At 44.9% G+C, this 20,982-nt stretch overlaps 1 protein-coding gene across 10 annotated transcripts in view; it reads left to right on the top strand.

Moving 5' to 3' along the window:
* The window catches only part of STK32A (serine/threonine kinase 32A), a 96,426-nt gene that overhangs the window by 14,003 nt on the left and 61,441 nt on the right, over positions 1-20,982 (top strand). For 9 of the 10 annotated variants that reach the window (XR_006292756.1, XR_006292754.1, XR_006292755.1 and 6 more), the window contains one exon: positions 467-641. Coding sequence is in view for 4 of the 10 variants with exons in the window: in XM_043553081.1 (XP_043409016.1) it covers positions 590-641 (52 nt within the window). In the remaining 6 variants the exon portion in view is untranslated. Of the gene's footprint in view, positions 1-466; positions 642-1,755; positions 3,018-20,982 lie in introns of all 10 variants that reach the window. The other variant, XR_006292759.1, reaches the window with a different exon arrangement.

A 20,982-nucleotide genomic window follows, 5' to 3' on the forward strand; every position in this document is an offset into this window, starting at 1 on the left:
GCACTGTCAAATCCTACTGTAGTCAATGGAAATTTGAGGTACATTGCGCGTATGGCATGAAGCCTGTGTAACATCTTTATTAAGGTTTATATGCAAACTTAACTTTCGTTTGGGGCTTAGTTGTCAACCCTTACTCATGGTCATGAGCATCTACCCTTGTGAGGAGACTAACTGAAGTCAATGGAACTACTCCTTGGAGTGAGGGCTCAGCAGTAGAAGGGACGCACAGTTGGATCCTTGACGTCTACTCCTCTGGGTTTGTATAGCACTTAGCACAATGGGGCCCTGATCTTGATTAGTTGTGAGGGGCTGCTGATCAAGAATAATAATGATGTTCGTCTCTTTTCTGAGACTCACTTGGTTTCGACATCATACGTTAACAGCCTGGCAAATGTATGGCGACGAATTTGCAATGTTCCTTTGTCTGTGACAATGATGGTGAGTTGCTTCTTTCCTCTTTCCCCAGGTTCTACACATAGAAAGTTCCACAAATCTTCTGAGGGAGTACTAGATGGTAATGCTAACTTCAGCGCTATGCGTCCCAGGCTGGTGATGTAACTGCACGAGAGAACTTCGGGCAAACTTCACCATGGGCGCAAACACCTCCAGCAAGCCACCGGTCTTCGATGAAAATGAAGAGGGTAAGAGCACTTTTTTACTGTTCTGTTTAAACAACACAGATGGTCCCTATGTGTATTCCACAAGTGGAATATGCATGTGCACCAGGCACCGCACTTTCTTGTGAGCAGTGTCCATTGTCCTGCACCTGCGCTGCAGCTCTCCTTGGGCTTCCACCCCTGGGCATAAAGGGCAGTGCGGGCCGACATCCCTCGAGTTCCTTCTTACCACCGCATGGTCTGGGCTGGAATCTTCAGTATCCTCTGCTCCGTTTTGTTGTGTCATTCCTGTAAGAATTGCATAGAGTTCATTTTTTAGTAGTTTATCTACGGTATGCCATACTACAAGTTAGATAGCGTTTTTTCCCCTTCCCAGGGACTTCCCCCCCCAAGAAGTCTGGCATTATGCCCAGAGTCCTCAGGTTCAAAAACTGTGTCTCCTGCCCTCAAACCTTATCTGTGAGTGACTAACATGCCTGGGTGATGCTCACATTTCTGCCAAATGCAGCATCTGTCTCTCTTCTCCCCCCAGAACTCTTGAGGGCAGAAATTGAGACTCAGAAAACACCTCATAGAGAAGGCAATGAAGCCCAGTCAGATCTGGGCTGGGGACCCTCCCCTATAGATTAGCCTCAACAAGCAGGCAGTGCCCTCTGTGCATGAACTCAGGAATGGAGGCTAATCCTGTTAAGCCTAAAGAGATGGCTTCAGAGGAGAGAAAGGGGCACTCTCATAGACATAAGGACAAGTTATCTATGTCTAAGATTGCCCGGAAAAGAAGGGATCCTTCTCTGACCCTGTCAGACTCAGGAAAGCCAGCACACCTGGGTGCTAAGGTCTTAGGCCCAACTAAATCTTTTCAACAAGAGAAGGAGGCGTCCAAGGGTATGTATCGAACAGTTCTAAAACCGGCTCTGGTGGTGAAGATTCAGGATAGACAGCTCCTGGTGCTTCCATCCACTTTGGGTACCTAGGCTGTACTAATAGCAACATGGCCCTGGGGGGAGCTGACTGCCATGGTGACCAGAGAGTCTCCGGCTCAGCCAGCTCCACCAGTGGACTCTCCTCATACTCCAGGACAGTCAGAGACATACATCTCCCTGGAAGACATATTTACCCTCCTCATTCGCATTCACAGATCCTATTGGGTCCATGTATATTCTGGGTTGTTGTTACACCAGAGGAGGAGTCTGCCACAAGGAGACAGTCATTCTCCCATTCCACCCACCAGCCTTGAAACACAGTCCTCAGTACTCTTGATCCTGCTGGTGATGATCTGGCCTTTGCTTCCAATCAGTCGGAGGCTCCACAGGATTCTTTGCAACACTGAGGAGAGGTGGCCCCAGACAGAAGCGCTAGAAGATGAGGGTTCCAACCTCCAACCAGACACAACTGGCCAAGGGACAGGTGTTACCCTATACTGTGGGGTCCCCCCTCCATTAGTGGATCCATCTTATTGCCAGTATTGGGGATCATGGGAACCCTACCCCAGACACCCAGGTTCAATGCACAAATCCTGCTTGCCATTGCCTGGCCATATGCAACTATGGAGTATTTGGAGGAGGAAGAAGGATCTGACAGTTCTGATGGTTCCAGGATCAGTCCCATCATTATCACTGGATGAGGCAGCTTCTCCATCTTCTCCATCTCTGCTGGATGACTTTAAACAATACCAAGAGCTCATGCACAGGGTAGTGGCAGAGCTACAAATCCAGCTGGAGGAAACTCAGGATCCTCAGCACAGCTTACTAGACACTCTGCAGCCCTCCCGTCCCACAGTGTCCTTCCCCATCAACAAGGTCATCATGGATCTAGCAAAGGCGGTCTGGCACAGCCCTGCTTCTTGTGCTCCCACTCCTTGTGCTCCCACTCCTCAGAGGGCTAAGAAGTGCTACTTTGTCCCATCCCAGTGGGAAGAGTTCTTGTTTTCTCATCCTCCGTCAAACTCCCTGGTGGTGCAGGGGGCTACAAAGCGGCCCAAGCAAGAGCACTCAAAGGCTACTTCCTCTGATAAGGGATACAAGAGACTCAACCTTCTAGGAAGAAAGGTTTTCTCTTCCACCTTCCTCCAGTTCAGGCTCTTTAATTATCAGGCTGACAATAACCTCAATTTTCAATGGGATAGATAAGTTCAACCATGAACAAGACACCTAGAGTGAAATGTGACTCTGAGATCTACAGAACAGCCCCTGTTCTGTAATCGCTAATCACCCAAACTTATTGGATAAGCAAAGGCCATTCATGCCTTCTGACTGCACACACCAGCTATGACTTCACTTGCTTTTCCCAACTACCAGATGGCTTATAATGCCCACCTGAGGGTGGCATTTGAAGAGTGATCCTCCCCTTGGGAGCCAGTGGTTTTGAGAAGTGCCAGGAGAATCCCCTGGTGATTTGAGGGTGAGAACTGCAGGGTTTTGGAAATGGTAAGAGAGCTTCTTGTGGGGTTGGCAATCACAAGGAGTGCTGGAGTCGCCAATCGTGAGCAGTGCTGGTTTGAAGGGTGGTGGGAAAACAACTTGAGGACGGGGCGTTTCCCTGCCTGCCTGCTTTAGGCTTGGTGGGAAAGCTGCTTCAGGGGTGTCAGCATCCTTGTTGGAGGTTCTTGATAACTTTGCACTTCCAGGCCACTGTACTAGTTGTCACCATGAAACTAGAGCTCAGGGCTGGTGTTACAGAACATGAGCACGCATTATCCCAATACTAGCGCTGAGAGACAGTTGCCTTGGTGTTGCTATGATTATAGATGCAGCCTTTCAAATATTGTCCCATAAACTTCCTGATGCACAGCGAGAGTCAGTTTATTAACTGCCCTATCTGCTTCCACATGGCTGCATTAAATGCAATACATAAATAAATACAATTCATAAAATACAGGTGACTCGTCATATAAGCTACTGGCCTAGACCGATAAATACTGGTCAAATTCTGAAAGATCATAAAAAGAAAAGGAGTACTTGTGGCACCTTAGAGACTAATCAATTTATTCGAGCATAAGCTTTCGTGAGCTACAGCTCACTTCATCGGATGCATGGTGCCACAAGCGCTCCTTTTCTTTTTGCGAATACAGACTAACACGGCTGCTATTCTGAAACCTGAAAGATCACAGTACTTAATCATTAAAATGCTCAGTTTATCCTAGCAAACTTTGACTTCCACAGGAAGTTTTCAGTTTGGTTCAGCATCTTATGAAATATATTTGATATTTATCAGTTGCAAAATGAAATCTTTGAAGTGCCTTTTCGATAACACTCACAATAACCTTTCATATTCTTTATGCATGATGAAAGACAGCAAAATATTAAAATACTGGAATGGTTGGAACAATTTTGTTTACTAGTTGCTCAGACAAGGGGTAGAGAAGGAACAGGAAACTACATACAAACTGGTGTCCAATCAGCAGCCTGCTGCTAGTCCTCTGATCCCACTGAGTCAGCAGGTACAGCATCTGGTTGCAGGGCCGTAGTTGCGATTCCCTTACCTGCTTTCACAGTGTGGTGGCAGCTCTCGCTCTGTAACCCTATGGGCCTGGGTTGGAGCTCTGTGGAGGCTGGCAAAGGATGGAAGTGTTATGGGGGTAGCATGCCCTAGTCTCGGGTGAAGGGAGCTCCTGCAGCCAGAACTCCCTTTTCTGGTTATCAGGAATGGTGTTGATGGGCTGTACTGTATGCTCAGATGGGCATTCCTTAGCTAGCCAGAGAAATAGGGAGCAGGGGTGTGTGCTGGAGCCCAAGCAGAAACCAGTGCCGAGCCCAAGTCTATTTCAGGCCTGTGCCTCAGAGCACAGTCTACCATTCAAACACCAAATTCACGAAGTAACAGAAAACAGGTCTGGGCCCTGGGCACTGCAGGGCTCCGAGAGTCTCTCTTAACCTCCCTGAAAAGGATACAGCCCTTCCTTTAGTCCCCTGCTGAACCTGTCAGGCAAGCAGTCCTTAGCCGTTTCCAGCTGTTTCACCTTGCCACAGTGTGGAAATGGGGAGCTGGGGAATACTGCCTTGCTGCACAGCAATAGGGCAGAATGCCTGCCTGTCTCTCCGGAGAGCACTAGGAGAGGAACGTTGGTTGTACACCAGCTAACACGCCCTGGACTCGAGGACATAGAGCTGCCTAGGGGCCTGCCAGCTCCTAAGTGTGCTTGTTGCAGTGCACAATGCACCCCAAGTGCTGACACGCTGTTCCTTTTTACAGCAAGAGCAATTACACCCAGCAGTGTATTCCCCTCCACTATCCTGAGCCATCCTTCCCTGATTCTGCAGCCCCAGGTCATGGCTGCTACCATGCCATTCCCCTACCCTCTGTTTGCTGTGCTCTAAGGCAGGATTTCACTCTCTGAGCTCGCTCAGGGAGTGGATTTATGATGATGTCCTCCAAATGTTATGAAGTCTGATACACGACTTCCATTATTGCTTACCGGATTGCTGGTGTCATAATAAATGCTGAGTAAGTACACGGACAACAGTAACCTGCACTTGGGCTAAACTGGCTGCTGGCCTCACTCCCTGATTATTATTAAACTACTGTTGGTTATTTTGCATTAAAGTAATCGGAAAAAATGGAAGATAAACTCCATTTTGAGATTCTCCTGGAGGTTGCACCTCTTGTTGCTGTACATTCGAACGCTCAGTATTGGCTTCAGTCATAAATAACTGCCAGCACTGACTCTGCAATATATATAGTTGGCTGATTTTCACTTTTCCCCTGGCCTTCCTTGGAGTGGCATGTCTGGGAGATTGTTGGTGAGAAAGAGACTTATCGCATTAGCTGGGTCTCATCCATTTCCCATGGATTTGACACGCCTTGCACAACATCAGAGCCATTTGGCTTTGCTGATGGACACTTTTATTAACTGAAAATTAAATACATTGGTAAGAGACGCAGTACCCTCTGTAAAGCAACTGTCCTAGCTGCCATTAATCTTTCAGGACAGGTGCTTTCCTGTGAGAGGAGCATCAATGTTTGTCTGGAATGTGGCTGGTTGTAATGGATGAATGCTGACAGGGCATTCAGCTTAGATGTGTAGATCCGTTATATAGCAAATGGAGTTGGGTTTTTCCAGATGTGAAGCACTGTTGCCACATGCCATGCAAGGGTCAAAAAGTTCAGTGAATTTGATATGTATGTTAGTAATTACTTTCTTTTCATCTGTAGACAAGAGAAAAGCATTTTCAATCGTTAATGTCACATCTCAAAGGGTTAAATCAGTGTTCTCAAACTTTTATACTGGTGACCCCTTTCACATAGCAAGCCTCTGAGTGCGACCCCCCCGCCTTATAAAGTAAAAACACTTTTTTATATATTTAATTCCATTATAAATGCTGGAGGCAAAGCGGGGTTTGGGGTGGAGGCTGACAGTTCGCGACCCCCAATGTAATATCCTCGATACCCCCCTGAGGGGTCCTGACCCCCAGTTTGAGAACCCCTAGGTTAAATATACTAGAACTATTCATAAACACTATGAGGGGTGGGAGACATGGCAGAAAGCTAAGGATTTCCCTGCTTAGGGGAGGATTCTCCAGGCATAGGCCCCAATTCAGGAAAACACTTAAGTATGTGCTAAAATCTTTCCCTCTTCAGGAAAAGCATTTAAAGTATGTGCTTAAATCCCATTGAACTCAATGGGATTGAAGCACTTGCTGAAAGTTAAGTATGTGAGTAAATGCTTTCCTGATCAGGAAAGCTTTCACAGATTTAGTTCACACTGGAATGGCAAATCAAAAGTACTACTGCTATGGTGTGAGTTGAGGAGCGTAACTTAAAAAATAACGTTATACTCTTTGCAGGCAGATTCTGATCATGCTACAACCTGCACAGCATCATCATCATAAATGTGCACGTGCATAGCCATTCATCCAAAGCTCTCAAAGCACTTTACATGTGATATTATTTCCATTATACAGTCAGTAAAAATGAAGCACAAAGAAGATAAATGATTTGCCCAAATTGACATAATATCTGATCCTGTGCCCATTGGAGTCAGTGACAATGATTCCATTGACTTCAGCAAGTGCAAGTCCATAATGAGCCAATGGCAGATTCAGAAATAGACCAAGGTGCCCTTCCTGTCTCCTAGCCAGCTGTCATGTCCAGGGCATCTCACTGCCTCTCTTAACGTGAACTGAAAATTCCTCCTCCAGATGTGGACTCTAATAGGGACTGTGGCATGGACACTTTTAAAATCATTATCCCTATATGGGATGGTCTGTCCTAAACAGCAGATTGTAAAAATCTGTGCTTTTATTTCCCCCCAAGTAAAACAGGTTGGATGTTTTGTGCCGGGCAGTGTCTTTTATTACATTTTCTAGTTAAATCTATTTTTTTACGATCATAAGCTCTTTGGGGGGAGCGACAATCTCTTCCATTCCATTTGTGCAGTGCCAAGAACAGTGGTGTCCTGATCCTGATTGTGATCTATGGGCACTATCACAATACAAATAGATGATAATGGTAATACTTAATGCCAAGTGCAGATAGTTGTTTGACAATCTGCATGAATCCCATAAGTCTAATGTTCATATAAAATAAGCATTCAAAACTATCTTTAAATGAACAGACTATCAGAGCTACTAGTTGTCAGGTTAACTCATGCTTGATAATGTTATTTAAAAGGAGTTATTTTTATTAGTTGGTTCTTGTTTTCACTAAGTCTCATTGAGGATCTGATCTTCAGCCGACTGAAGCCAATAGAAAGACAATACGGCTTTGGATTGCCTTATTGCTGTAACCTTTGTTCTACCTCCTCCCATCCTCTCTGTGCTGTTTGTTAACCTTAACATCATGGAGATGTAGCATCACCACTTCTGTGTTGTAAGTCCTTTTTGGCAGGCACTGTGTGTTTGTGCTGTAAAGGGCCCAGCAACTTGGGGGCACTATAAAAAAAATATTCCTTGAAGTCATTAGGAGCTCAAGGTGCAGAGGAACTCAGCATCTCACAGTATTGGGTCCTAATTGCATCTGCACATCAGGTAATTGCTTGCTCAGATATATTCTCCTGCAAATGTTGTTGGGCTCAGTTAACAGGAGAGCTGTTGAAAGACCCTGAATGTCAATTGCGTGATAAATTACTCGTGGCAAGTACTTAGATCCAATGACTTGCCTATAAATTGTATTTATTTAAGGACAGATTCTGTCACCCTTACTCACACACCAGAGTAGTACATTACTCTGTGAGTAGTTACCTTGATTTCAGTAGGTCTGTTTCTGGAGTAATGTACTACTCAGCATGAGTAAGAGTGGCAGAATCTGGCTCTCAGCGATTTGTCTGGCACCTATCACAACTGTAGGAAAGTGATTCTTATAACACAGAGGTTCTCAAACTTTCATTGTGTGGCCCATGCCTTAATACAGACATCTCATGGACACTTCCCCTCTCATTTCTGATCTTATGGACTGTCTCTTCCCTATTTCCAATCCCTGTGTTAGCTATGGCCTTTACTGACATGGACAAGTGATATTAGGAAAGCATTTAATATATGCTTTGGGACTCTTAATGCGAAGTAGCAGTTGCAAACAATGAAAGCCAGCATCACATATCTGCCAAACTCTGTGGACAAACAGTAAGTGTTTCATGGACCAGGGGTTGACAGTCCTTGCCATAAACTGGTCCTCAGATCCCACCTTCCATTAAGGACTCACCTGCCATAAAATTGAAGCTGAGGCATGGAAAATGTGATGGGCCACAAAATGTCAATATCATTTTTTGCAATAATATACACTCCATTAAAATGCATGTTGAATTGCATGGCTAACTGGGATATGCAGTGGTTCTGATTGCATACATAGATTGAGAAACTGAGTATGCAGATGGACCCTTAGATATGCTGCTGGCTGTATGTTCAAGCAGGTACCCGACATATTCATTGCCAGCACAAATAAGGTGCACAATTATGCATGCATTTTTCCCATGCACCTAATTTTGAAAATCACTTGTAAATGTTCAGTCCAAGGCATGGCTGAACCAAAAAATAGGTACACTGAATGCAGTTTCACAGAGTAGGAGATCGTGGAGATGTAGGATAATCCCAAGCAAATCAAGTTAGAGATGGGGAATAAGGAGAAACACTGAATGCAGGGCAAAAACTCAAACTAATGGATTTAAGGATGAATCATTCATCATTTTACATTGACTTTTTATGTGGGTAGCAAACGATGGCCTAATATCCAGCCCTGCACCCTAGGAAGATTAAAAATGGATAGTGTGACACTATGCCCCATATTCTTCATAGAGATAGTGTTATGATATGAATATGGGATAATTAAGATGTGTTTTATGCCAGTTGGGTCTTGTGAGATATCATTGGAAAGGTTATGATTTACTGAATACGATTATCCTATTTCTATGCTCTGACAAATGGCCGATGTTAGGCTGGTGGGTCCTGCGCTTTTCTTGGTGGGAAGCTAAAATACCGCCCCCTTGCCTCTGTTCTTGGGACATCAGTGGCCTCAGCATGAGTAAGAGTGGCCCAGGAAGCTGGTAAAGGAGGGAAGGGGTCTGGGTTTGCTCCTCACTCTGAGCCCCAGCCCCTCTCAACACCTGTGGGTTCTTACTTTCTTCCCCCTTGGGTGGGGTACTTGCAGTCCCTAGATGCTGGGGAAGGGAGTCTCCCTCCCCTACTGGGCAGGATCCCCCTTACTTTGGGTCTCTGATTTTCCAAGTCTCACAGCACACCTCTAAGCTCCAGTCCTCTCCTCTTCCTCTGTATGCCTGAAGCAGGGGGTTTTATTAGGTTCCTAACAGGGCCTTAATTGACTGCAGGTGCTCCAATTAACCTGCAGCCACCTTCCCTAGTCTACAGGGAACCACACCTTAATTAGCCTTGATTTTATGTATTTGCCCTCTAGCACTTTGCCACTGCTCCCTGGCCTGCCTGTATCACAATGCATGTATCATTCTTGTATGCAAAGTTAGGAATATTGACTGTGTATCAATTACAAAAGTGTTTGCATCTGGGGAACGCCCACCAGACAAAATGCAATCAGCCTGGATGGGCTGTTAGGGAGAACAATAGGACTTTGAATTTTTACTAATCTCCCACCTTCCTGAGAAGCTTCCTGGGATACTGCTTTGACTCTGCGGGGTCATGTGATCATGTCACCTGACACTGGATCCCATCTTGGCCTACTAGTACTTTTCCACTAATAGGGGGTAGGGACCAAACTGGGAAACAAAGGATTCCTGCCATATGGGAAATGAGTTAATCTTGGTCGTCCATTCTTCACTGAATCCCTGCCCAGGATGACTGCGGAGAACATCTAAGGCAGTGGCTCTCACTTTTGTACTGGTGACCCCTTTCACATAGCAAGCCTCTGAGTATGACTCCCCTTATAAATTAAAAACACTTTTTTATATATTTAACAGCATTATAAATGCTGGAGGCAGAGTGGGGTTTAGGGTGGAGGTTGACAGCTCGCAACCCCCCAAGTAATAACCTCTCAACCCTCTGAGGGGTCCCAACCCCAGTTTGAGAACCCATGGTCTAAGGCCTTGTCTACACTGCCACTTTACAGCTCTGAAACTTTCTCACTCTGGGGTGTGAAAAAACAGCCCCCTGAGTGATGCAAGTTTCAGCACTGTAAAGTGGCAGTGTAGACAGTGCTACAGCACTGGTAGCCGTGTTCCCAGTGCTGGTAGCTTCTCCCCTCGTGGGGGTGGGTTTCTTCCAGCGCTTTAACGTTGGTAGTGAAGACATACCCTAAGAAACAAGGACTTGGGGGGGGGGGGGGCAGAGCTGAGCCCAGGCTGGAAAAGGTGTCTGGCTTGTGAAAGAAATGCCTAAAACAGCATTTAGGGTGAGAAATTACTACTTGTAACCAGTTTCTTTAATATATTGAGATTCGTTTGTGTGTTTGTTTTATTTGCTCTGTAATCTGCTTTGATCTGTTTGCTAACCCTTATAATCCCTTAAAATCTATCATTTGTAGTGAATAAACTTCTTGTTGTTTTCTGTAAATCTATTAGTGCAATTCATAACTGGGGAGCAAAAAGCTGTGCATATCTTCCTCCACATTGAGGGAGGGGGTGATTTTCATGAGTGTACTCTGTACAGATTTCTGTGCAGTGCAAGACAATACAGTTTTGGGTTTACACGCCAGAGGGGGTGTGCACTTGAGTGCTGGGCAATTCCCGAGCTGTCTTCCCACGGAGAGCTGATCTCAGTGTCTGTGTCTTTCTGCAGCTGGGTGTGGCCCTACCTGTGTGTGTGCTAGAGGAGGCTTGAGGGCTTTGGTTTAGCAGGACAGGGTGAGGGAGCCCAGGCTGGTGGAACAGGTGGGCTCAGTGGTACCCCAATATATCAGGTGGCACCCTGAAAGGGGGGGCAGCCTATCACAGATGGATGGATAATTACTGGTACCTAGATTGATCACTCCCGTAGTCCCTGGGGAGATTTGGAAAAGCGTGTTGTTGGGAGTGGACAAGAAGTCAGCAGAGAGCTAGAGAGGAAAGGATTTGGCTGGGAGACTGTTTCATAGCATAGGGAACCATTAGTGAAGATCATTAACTACTGTTCAGTCACTATTGGAGAGAGGAATGTTACATACTTTGTACTTCTGGAGAGAGGAGCGTTACGGACTTTGACCTGAAATCAGGCACTGATTGTTGGACAAATATTATATTCCTGGATCATCATCATTCCAAAAGCATCATCTAACTGTAGAGGCAGATGATAAAGAGTCAAATATTTGAAAGGTTTCTGGATGGAGTTCTTTTAAAACAAGGTCATTTTTTATTGAGCTAGTGGGTGGAGGGAAGGGGGTTTGATTTGTTTGTGTTTTGTGTTGTTTAACTAATGGACTCATTCAGAAGAAACCTGTCTGTTTGTTTCTATCTCTAGAAACAGCTCATTCTGTACATTGGCCTAAATAGCATTAATAATGTATCCCTTGGTACTGCTAGCCTGACAACATCAGTGATAAATGTCAGTTAGTACCCGGTGCCAGATGCCAAGACGTTTAAAGAAGAAAGGTGCTGGTGACCGCATGAATACATTAAAATGGTAGTTTGAAAGACTTTCACGAGGATGTTCATTGTGTGTGCTCAGTAGCCTGGCAAGTTCCACGTTTGTTGATCAGCAATTAACGCAGGACTTGGAGTCCGTATTTCTGGGACTTGCTTGGGGGGAGGCACTGTCTCTTGTTCTTGGCACCTAGCACAACAGGATTCTGATGCTGACCAAGCCTCCTGGGGCTAATGAAATGTAAATATTATACATACGTAACAGATCTGAATCTGACTCTACAGTCTCAGCACTTTCTGTACTGCACCAAGCACACTCACTGCTCAGCTGATGATAAAATAATGTGAATTGTTCCTTACCTGGGTCTGTTGTACAGTAAGAGTCCCACTGTCAAGCCACAGTGACACACCAGTATTGTATATGACTTTTACTCACTCCAGCAACCCGTACCATTTTGTTATCGTAATATCCTCATGGGTTTTTTATTTTGCTTTTAACAGCACCCAGGGATCCATTGTGCTGGGAAGGGCATTCTTTAAATAACTTGGTTGATAAAGGGGAGGATTTTCCATTCTGATAATTCCTAACGAGTAACCAGAATTCCTTAATGGCTTCTCTCTTCTGGGGTTTCATTCACAAAGGGATCTTTTTAATATTTCCTGTATGATGGAATGTGCATTTGTCAAACAGTGACACATAACAATACATCGTTACTCCCGTTATTCAGGAAATAAACATCTATTTGTAAGAAAGATGTGAGTATAAATAACATGCATCCAAATGCATGCCCCTATAGAGTTGTATCTACTTGTGCAGTCATTTAACAGAGTCTCTGTATTGTGATAGTTCAGTATTTAATTATTCTAAAAGGTCTTCAGTTTTGCTAAGAATACGAATGGCTTGAGAATACCCACCCAGTCAAAATGATGAATTTTGCAGAACAGAGACGTGAAGTCACTAGACTGCGGCTCTGGAGAGCTGGGTGTAGTTCCCTGCTCTGCTACAGCCTTCCTATGTGACCTTGAACAAGTCACTTAGGGCATGTCCATACTGCAGCTGGGAGTCTCTAGCTCTCAGCCTAGGTCCACAGGCTTGTGGTAGCGGGGCTCACACCGACCCCCCAGGCTTGAGAGCCTGAGCTCCAGCCCAAGTCGCAGTTTACACAGCTATTTTTAGCATGCTAGTGCAAGCCCCACTAACACAAGATTGTGTACCTGTGTGGACTGTATTGTACTATGTGTATGTATAGTACCTAGCACAATGGGCCCTTATCTCAGTTGGGGGTCTCTAGGCACTACTGTATTACATGTAAATAATGAAAATCCCTCCCTGTTTCCAAGCCCACCCATTCCTTGGCCTCTCTGCTAAAACTTCGAACACATAGGTTGGTTATTTCCAATTGTAGGGGTGTTTTTTGTGATGTGTGTCACGGGTTGGATCACAGAAACCCCCTTGGGAACTGCCAACTGATGTGCCAAGACTACTTCTGCCCCTGCTTTCCCTGCCAGCTTGGGACTCCAGCACCCTGTCTTGCTGAGCCAGACACTCCAGTCTGCTCCAACACAGACCCAGGGTCTGAACCACGTGCTCCAAAGCTGCAGACATAACTGAAAGCAATTTAAGAAGTGTGCCTGTCTTTAACACTCAGATGCCCAACTCCCAATGGGGTCCAAACCCAAAATAAATCCGTTTTACCCTGTATAAAGCTTATAAGGGTAAACTCATAAATTGTTTGCCCTCTATAACACTGATAGAGGTGCACGGCTGTTCCCCCCCCCAACCCCCCCCCCAGGTATTAATACATACTCTGGGTTAGTTAGTAAGTAAAAAGTGATTTTATTAAATACAGAAAGTAGGATTTAAGTGGTTCCAAGTAGTAACAGACAGAACAAAGTGAATTACCAAGCAAAATAAAATAAAACACGCAAGTCTAAGTCTAGTACAGTAATAAAACTCAATACAGATAAAATCCTCACCCAGTAAGCTTCCTTTTACAGTCTAGTTTCCTTCTAGTCTGAGTCCAGCAATCACTCACAACCCTGTAGTTAGTGTCCTTTGTTCCAGTTTCTTTCAGTTATCCTTGGGGGTGGAGAGGCTCACTCTTTAGCCAGACCAAATGTAGGGGTCTCCCAGGGGTCTAAATAGATTTTCTCCTGTGGGTGGACACCCCATCCTCCCTCTGTGTAGAATCCAGCTACAAAATGGAGTTTTGGAGTCACATGGGCAAGTCACATGTCCATGTATGACTGAGTTTCTTACCAGCCAAGCCACATTCCTGGGAAAGCTCAGCTGTGGATTGGCGTCTTCAAGATCCATTGTCCGTTAAGTGCTTCTTGATTAGGCATTTAACTTGCACATTCCTTTCTCAAGAAGCTGACCAAAAGCTTACTAAGGCTACTTAGAAATCAAGCAAGTCTGCAGCCAACATTCATAACTTTGAATACAAAAGTGATACATGCATACAAATAGGATGAATAGATTCAGTAGATCATAACCTTCACAGAGATATGTTACATGGCATATGTATCATACAACATATTCCAGTTATGTCATAAGCATATTTCCATAAAGCCTTATGGGGGAACCATCACAATGTGAACCTCTTTCCAATAGTAACTGGGATTAATCTGGTCCAAGTCATTCTACGAAGGCCACCAAACAGCCATCAGATGGTAACAGCCTTCTGTCACCTATCACTTGGGTCTGGGTTCAAGCCAACAGCCAGGAATTGGAGGAATTTTCCAAAGAAATGCAGTACTGTATTAGTATTATAAAATGCACGTACATGAATGTGAGAGGGGTATGTGTGTATACTGTACTCTAGATACACGGCTTAAGTCTTTTCTCCCATTGGTGCATGCACAAAACTCCCGTTAATGGAAATTATGAGTATATTTTGATTGAAGGAATGGAAGCCATTATATACCATATGTTTCTGCTTCTCTAGCTGTACTGGGATGGGTGATAAGTATCTTTAAATCCTTGACTGCTGCTTAACAGATGGGGTTTTAACGAGGCTTTTGAGGGATGACGTGTCCTTCGTGAGGACATTTCTTATGCTTTATTAGTTTGCACATGTTTTATCTAAACATTGGTCCTGGACTTCGGGTTCAGATATGAAATACCACCACTTCTGACATTAAAGTGGCATTTCCTGCACATTCTTCAGCAGACACTTTAAAGCTATAGCAGTGTACACACTGTTCCCTGTCTCGAACTTAGTCCGTTTGTCTGACATTACGTTATAACCAGGAGTCAGTTTAAATCGTTAGTTGTCGCTAAACGTCCAGTTTACCCGACACACTGAAATAATGAAAAAAGAACCCATTAATAATTTTTGGCAAGTGCAGCATCCCCTGCACCTTGCACCTGCAGGGGTCCTGTGCCACCGGCTCCATAGCTGTGCAGAGAGCCATGTGGAGCCCTGCTATCACTGCTCCAGTCACTCACCGGCTGGGAGTATAGGGACCATCCCCCTGCAGAAGTCATTCAGCAGTGATCTGGCCTCCCCTGTACCTGGGCCCTCGTGCGCCTCTGCAGTGCTGGCCAGGGGTCTCTGCTCTGCTGGGCCAAGGCGGTAGCATCCTCTGCACCTTGTGCCTGGGTGTCTCAGAGCCCTCAGCTGGGCAAGGAGCCCCCTGCAGCCCTGTTGTCAGCACTGACTTACCCCCACCCTCCCCCTTAATTTCCCACAAGTATGAAAATTAAAATTGCTTAAAACTGTTTAAAATAAAAATTGATATTAATTGTGAAAATTGAAAAAAAAATCAACTTGTGCCAAGCCTAATTATAATATGAATTCTGTCTCCGACGTGGGAATGATTGAAATAGTTCTTTGTCTGATGGCATCTAAAATGAATTAAGATTTTTGATTATGCAGACAAGGGTCCAGACTAAAAGATTTGGATTTAGTTTCAGATTTTGGTTGCTAGTGTTTGCACCTAAGATTTTTGGATTAGCCCAGTGTGAGAGGCTAGAATGATAGGTAAGAAACAATGATCATCCCTAATGAAATCAGAAGTGTCATGTTACTTAGCGACAGGTTTCAGAGTAGCAGCCGTGTTAGTCTGTATTCTCAAAAAGAAAAGGAGGACTTCTGGCACCTTAGAGATTAACCAATTTATTTGAGCATACGCTTTCGTTAGCTACAGCTCACTTCATCGGATGCATTCAGTGGAAAATACAGTGGGGAGATTTATATACATAGAGAACATGAAACAATGGGTGTTACCGTACACACTGTAACGAGAGTGATCGCTTAAGGTGAGCTATTACCAGCAGGAGGGTGGGGGGCGCGGAGGGAAGGGGGAACCTTTTTTAGTGATAATCAAGGTGGGTCATTTCCAGCAGTTGACAAGAACGTCCCTCCTCCCCGCCCCCCCCCCCCCCCGCCCTCCTGGTGGTAATAGCTCACCTTAAGTGATCACTCTGGTTACAGTGTGTACGGTAACACCCATTGTTTCATGTTCTCTGTGTATATAAATCTCCCCACTGTATTTTCCACTGAATGTATCCGATGAAGTGAGCTGTAGCTCACGAAAGCTTATGCTCAGATAAATTTGTTAGTCTCTAACGTGCCACAAGTACTCCTTTTCATGTTACCTAGCATTCACTCAGCTGGGTTAGCCGTATAGTTTGTGTTAAAAGTGTTAGTTAAAAATCTTAATACAAAAAATGGAGCTAGAGAATGCAAGTTTGTGAAGACTGGCTTCTAGTTTAGATTTTTAGTTTTTACGGACAGAAGGAACCTTATGATCATGTAGTCTATCCAGAGATGGATTACGGTTTTGTGGGACCCTGGGCCAGAGCAAGTGGGGGCCCATCCTCACCCCTTCCGCCTGCAGTCATCCTCCCGTGGTGCTCCTGCTGGGGAGTGGGGTTGGGGCACGGGGGCTTGCCCCACTCCACCCGCCTGGAGCTCCTGCCGGGGAAGGGGTTGAAGGCACAGGGGTTTCCCCATTAGGAACGCCAGGCAGACAGAGTGCTTGGGATGCAGGGGCACCCATTTTTCTGGGACCCCCCCCGCCCCCAATTGGTTGGGGCCCCTGGGCATGGGTCCAGTTAACCCAGTGGCTAATTCATTACTGAGTCTATCCTCCTGTGTAACATAGGCTGTGGAATTCCACTGTAAACCATAGACGTTTCCAAAGCTTGCATGTGTTTGGGTCAAAGTGTTTGATTTAGATCCATCTCTGTTAAGTAAGCAACAAAAGAAGAGCCTGCAGTTAGATCAAGATACCCTGGAAGAATAAGCAGTAGCAATGAAAAAGGTCTCTTTGTTTATCTACCTTATGGATTGTTCTCTGTGTAGATACTCATTTAGTGTAAGTGCATTCAGTCTCTTGAGAGAAGAAGAAATTTACCGCCACCAACACTTCTAGTTTCACACTTCTGGCCAGATGTGTTATGGGTGTTTTCACCCTTTCTCTGGAGTATCATATATTGAACAATGCTGGAAGCCAATACCTGACCTGATGTCTGATGTATGGTGAATTCTATGTAACATGTTGTTTGTCTTGAAAGAGGCCCAGTTTACATTACTGCCGTGTTAGTTTCTGTCTTTGGAAAACATGTTCATTTCTATATGAACAATGTTTTAAAAGTATGAGGTTAAGCTGGGACCTAAATTTTGATGGCGTTCTGAGTTCTTTGTACTGTTGTGTACAGCAAAGCTGTAGCTTCATGTCAGTCTGTGTCTGTCCTGTTACCATAGTGAGATTCCCTTGTTTCAACTCCGAGACAGTGTATCCTGGAGAAAATGAATTTATTTCTGGCTGTTATCATGTGTGAACCCTTGGTGGGAGAGAATGTGTCTGTTGCTGGGGAAGAGTGATTTACAGCCGCATTCTTGCTGAAAATCTCCGCTGATAAAATGCTTTGGGGACAAATGGCTCTTGGTTTCTGTGCAATTCAGTTCAGCTAATGAACAAGGCAGCAGATGGCAATTAGAGGACAGCTGGGCTTTCCAAGGGAGCCTTTGGTCTAAGATACAAAGAAGAAGAGAGTTTAGTAGGGTTGAAGCAGAAGGTGCTCACACACCAATGGTGCCATGAAAACAAGATTTCCAAACTCACTACACTTATTTAGCCTTCAGACTAAGGGAGGGTAACTTAGAATCTCTTCTTGGGCCTCAGAAACCAGTGCCAGTAGCACATCATGGAATCTACTAGGAAGGAGTTTTCACGTGAGAGGTGTGGTTGGAACCTGGGGCTGGAGAATGAAAGGATTAGAGGGTGTCGTCAGCATGGTGAACCTGGGCACCTAGGGAGCCTGGGATGGCTTCCTTGGTCGCACTTAAACCTGCTGTAAATCCTCTGAAATTGGGGTGGTTGGAGCTTTGATTGTGGGTGGAGCCTGAGAATACCCCCACTCTGTCTTCCCAAATTAACTCTGGGATATGGGGTTTGGTTTTGTGCTCCTCTCTAGCTCTGATGAGACATCTAGGCAGTGATTTTCAAAGGGACCTTAGGGAGCTGGACTCCCAACTCCCTTAGGACAAATCCTATTGTAAGCAGTCAATGAAGCTTAACCTTCCTAGACCAGACGTACTTTAGTTGTAAGCCAGGTGCAGTTTATTTTGGTTTTTAAGGCAAGCTCTTTCATTTTGATTTCACTTAAAATTCAAAATGGAATTCAGGTGGAGTGCCATTATAGAGGAGAGAAGCCTTCAGACTATGAAATGGCAATATGTATTTAGACTGAAAGCCTTTCAGGTGCGGACTGTTTCTCGTAGAGCGATTAGGTGTGCCCGGTAAATGTTGAGGATCATACTGGTTTGATCCCTGTATGGTGGCAGCAGAACGCAGCTCTTTGTTGAGTGCTGGTCCCTGTGGGTACTCACTGTGCAGTCTCTACGTAAAAGAATAAATGGACGCAAATCAGATGTCAAGAATTATAACATTCATAAACCAGTCGGAGAACACTTCAGTCTCTCTGGTCACGTGATTACAGACATGAAAGTTGCGATATTACAATAGAAAAACTTCAAATCCAGACTCCAGCGAGAGACTGCTGAATTGGAATTCATTTGCAAATTGGATACAATTAACTTAGGCTTGAATAGAGACTGGGAATGGCTAAGTCATTATGCAGGGTAACCTATTTCCCCTTGTTTTCCTAACCCTCCCCCCCCTTCGTCAGACGTTCTTGTTAAACCCTGGATTTGTCCTGGAAATGGCCCACCTTGATTATCATACACATTGTAAGGAGAGTGATCACTTTAGATAAGCTATTACCAGCAGGAGAGTGGGTTTGTGTGTGTGTGCGCGGGGGTGGGGGTGGGGAGAAAACCTGGATTTGTGCTGGAAATGGCCCACCTTGATTATCATACACATTGTAAGGAGAGTGATCACTTTACATAAGCTATTACCAGCAGGAGAGTGGGGTGGGGGGAGAGAAAACCTTTTGTAGTGATAAACACCCATTTTTTCATGATTTGTGTGTATAAAAACAAACATCTTCTGTATTTTCCACAGTATGCATCCGATGAAGTGACCTGCAGCTCACAAAAGCTTATGCTCAAATAAATTGGTTAGTCTCCAAGGTGCCACAAGTACTCCTTTTCTTTTTGCGAATACAGACTAACACGGCTGTTACTCTGAAACCTGTGCATGAGTTGGTGCTCCATGCGCATGAAACTAGTCCATTTTCAGTGTCCATTTTCAGTGTCCATTGGTTCATGCCTATGCCTTTATCCCTCCCAGTGTTGATCAGCTCTGAACTGGGAATATAAGAGGCTGCACGGACCAGCTGTCTCTCCAATTTCTTCCTATTGCTCATGGTCAAGCCTCCATATGTATGCTCCCAGAGCACAGTGCTGAGCAGTATGGGGCCAGTTGTCTTCAAAAGTAATTAATAAAACGCCCACCATCACAACAGGTGCTTTTGCTGGCAGGCCCACTACATCTGATACTAATTGGCTCCCTTGCTGTCAACCTCAGCAGCGAGGCCACTGATTAAATGGGGCATGGAGACTAAACTGTCCTCTCAGCCTCTAGGAAAGGCTCATGTTGATAGAGCTGTGTGGGGAAAGCTTGCACTGCTGCTGTTGCCTATGTTGTCCTTGTTCTGTGGATAAACAATGGACGTTGGCATCTAGGGCTGTCAACCCAGGAAAACTAACTCTCTGTATAATATGCAGAAATGACTCTTTTTTACAAACATGTCATTGTCTGACCCCAGTGCTGCAGTTTTATTATTAAAGCAATGAACTGTTTAGAATGTAACCTGCTGCCCAGCTAGTGGTGCAACTGTAAGGAAAAAGCTGGCACGAAGGAGTAATACGGTGTCTCGCTCTCTGTCACTTTCAATCCATCATGGACGTTCTCACTGGCCTTTATTGTTCCACTCAGAACGGGTTTTCAGCAAAGCAGGTCAGACACATGGTCCCCTCCCATCCACTCACTAATTGACTGGAAATAAAGCAGTGGATGAGACAAATTAACTCTGATTTCAGGCCCATCACTTCGGTGGTGCCTGATGGTTCTGGGGTCACAGTAATTAAGGCTAATGTGTTATTAGAAATCTACCAGTAGCTTTGATTTGGTGCCTCAAATCAGCCACCTAGTGAGGTTTAAGTTCCTTTAAAGCAGTGGCTGGTATAAGGAATGGATTCCCAATTATGATCTTTTCTGGCTAATGGCTGTATGGTATAGTGCTCTGGGACCTCAGGGTGTTGCTTCATACAGGTCTTGACGTGGCACTAGTTGAATTCAAATTCTGCAACTTAGACATTACAGTTATGGTGCCTTGTCTTGACCGCTGATCACATTCAATTTCCAATTGAAGGCCCTGGTGGCAGGGTTTGAACCCAAAACAGTTAATCTGCCTCTTTGCTTTGATCTGCTGTTCATGTGCAAATCCCTTTCTTGCTTCAGCTGGGACACAGCCTAGCACACTGGTTGATCACAAATGCTTAATGTGAACAGATCGTTCCAGTTAGTGTGAATGAGAGTCACCTGCCCAGCATTCACAGAAGGGAGAGAATATCCCAGGAACCCATCTCTGTTCAGAGGTCCCAATGGAGAATGAAATAGTTTCCTTCTTTAGACTAGAGTTCACATTCCATAAAGCTGCATGGACGGGGCTGGGCTTTCCCCCACTGTGCAGAGACCAAACAGTCTTGATTCTGGGTGACAGAAGATTTTCCAACTTTTGGGGTTGGTGGTTTTTATTAGTCGTTCAACAGAATAATAATCTAAAGCACAAGAAGAACCTTCTGTACCTAGGCTCCTGAGCCAGGTGGTGCTTATTTCACAACCATCAAAGTGTATAGATCTTTGATGGAGTGGACTCAGTGGATGTTTTTGCAGTTGACTTTAGCGGGAGCAAGATCAGGCTCCCATAGCTCAATAGTTGAGGCGATGTGAAAGCATTTTTTTGATGGTTTCCTGCCTGTACGCCATTGAAGA

The sequence above is a fragment of the Chelonia mydas genome, chromosome 8, assembly GCF_015237465.2.
Source record: "Chelonia mydas isolate rCheMyd1 chromosome 8, rCheMyd1.pri.v2, whole genome shotgun sequence".
In the NCBI taxonomy this organism is placed as follows: Eukaryota; Metazoa; Chordata; order Testudines; family Cheloniidae; genus Chelonia; species Chelonia mydas.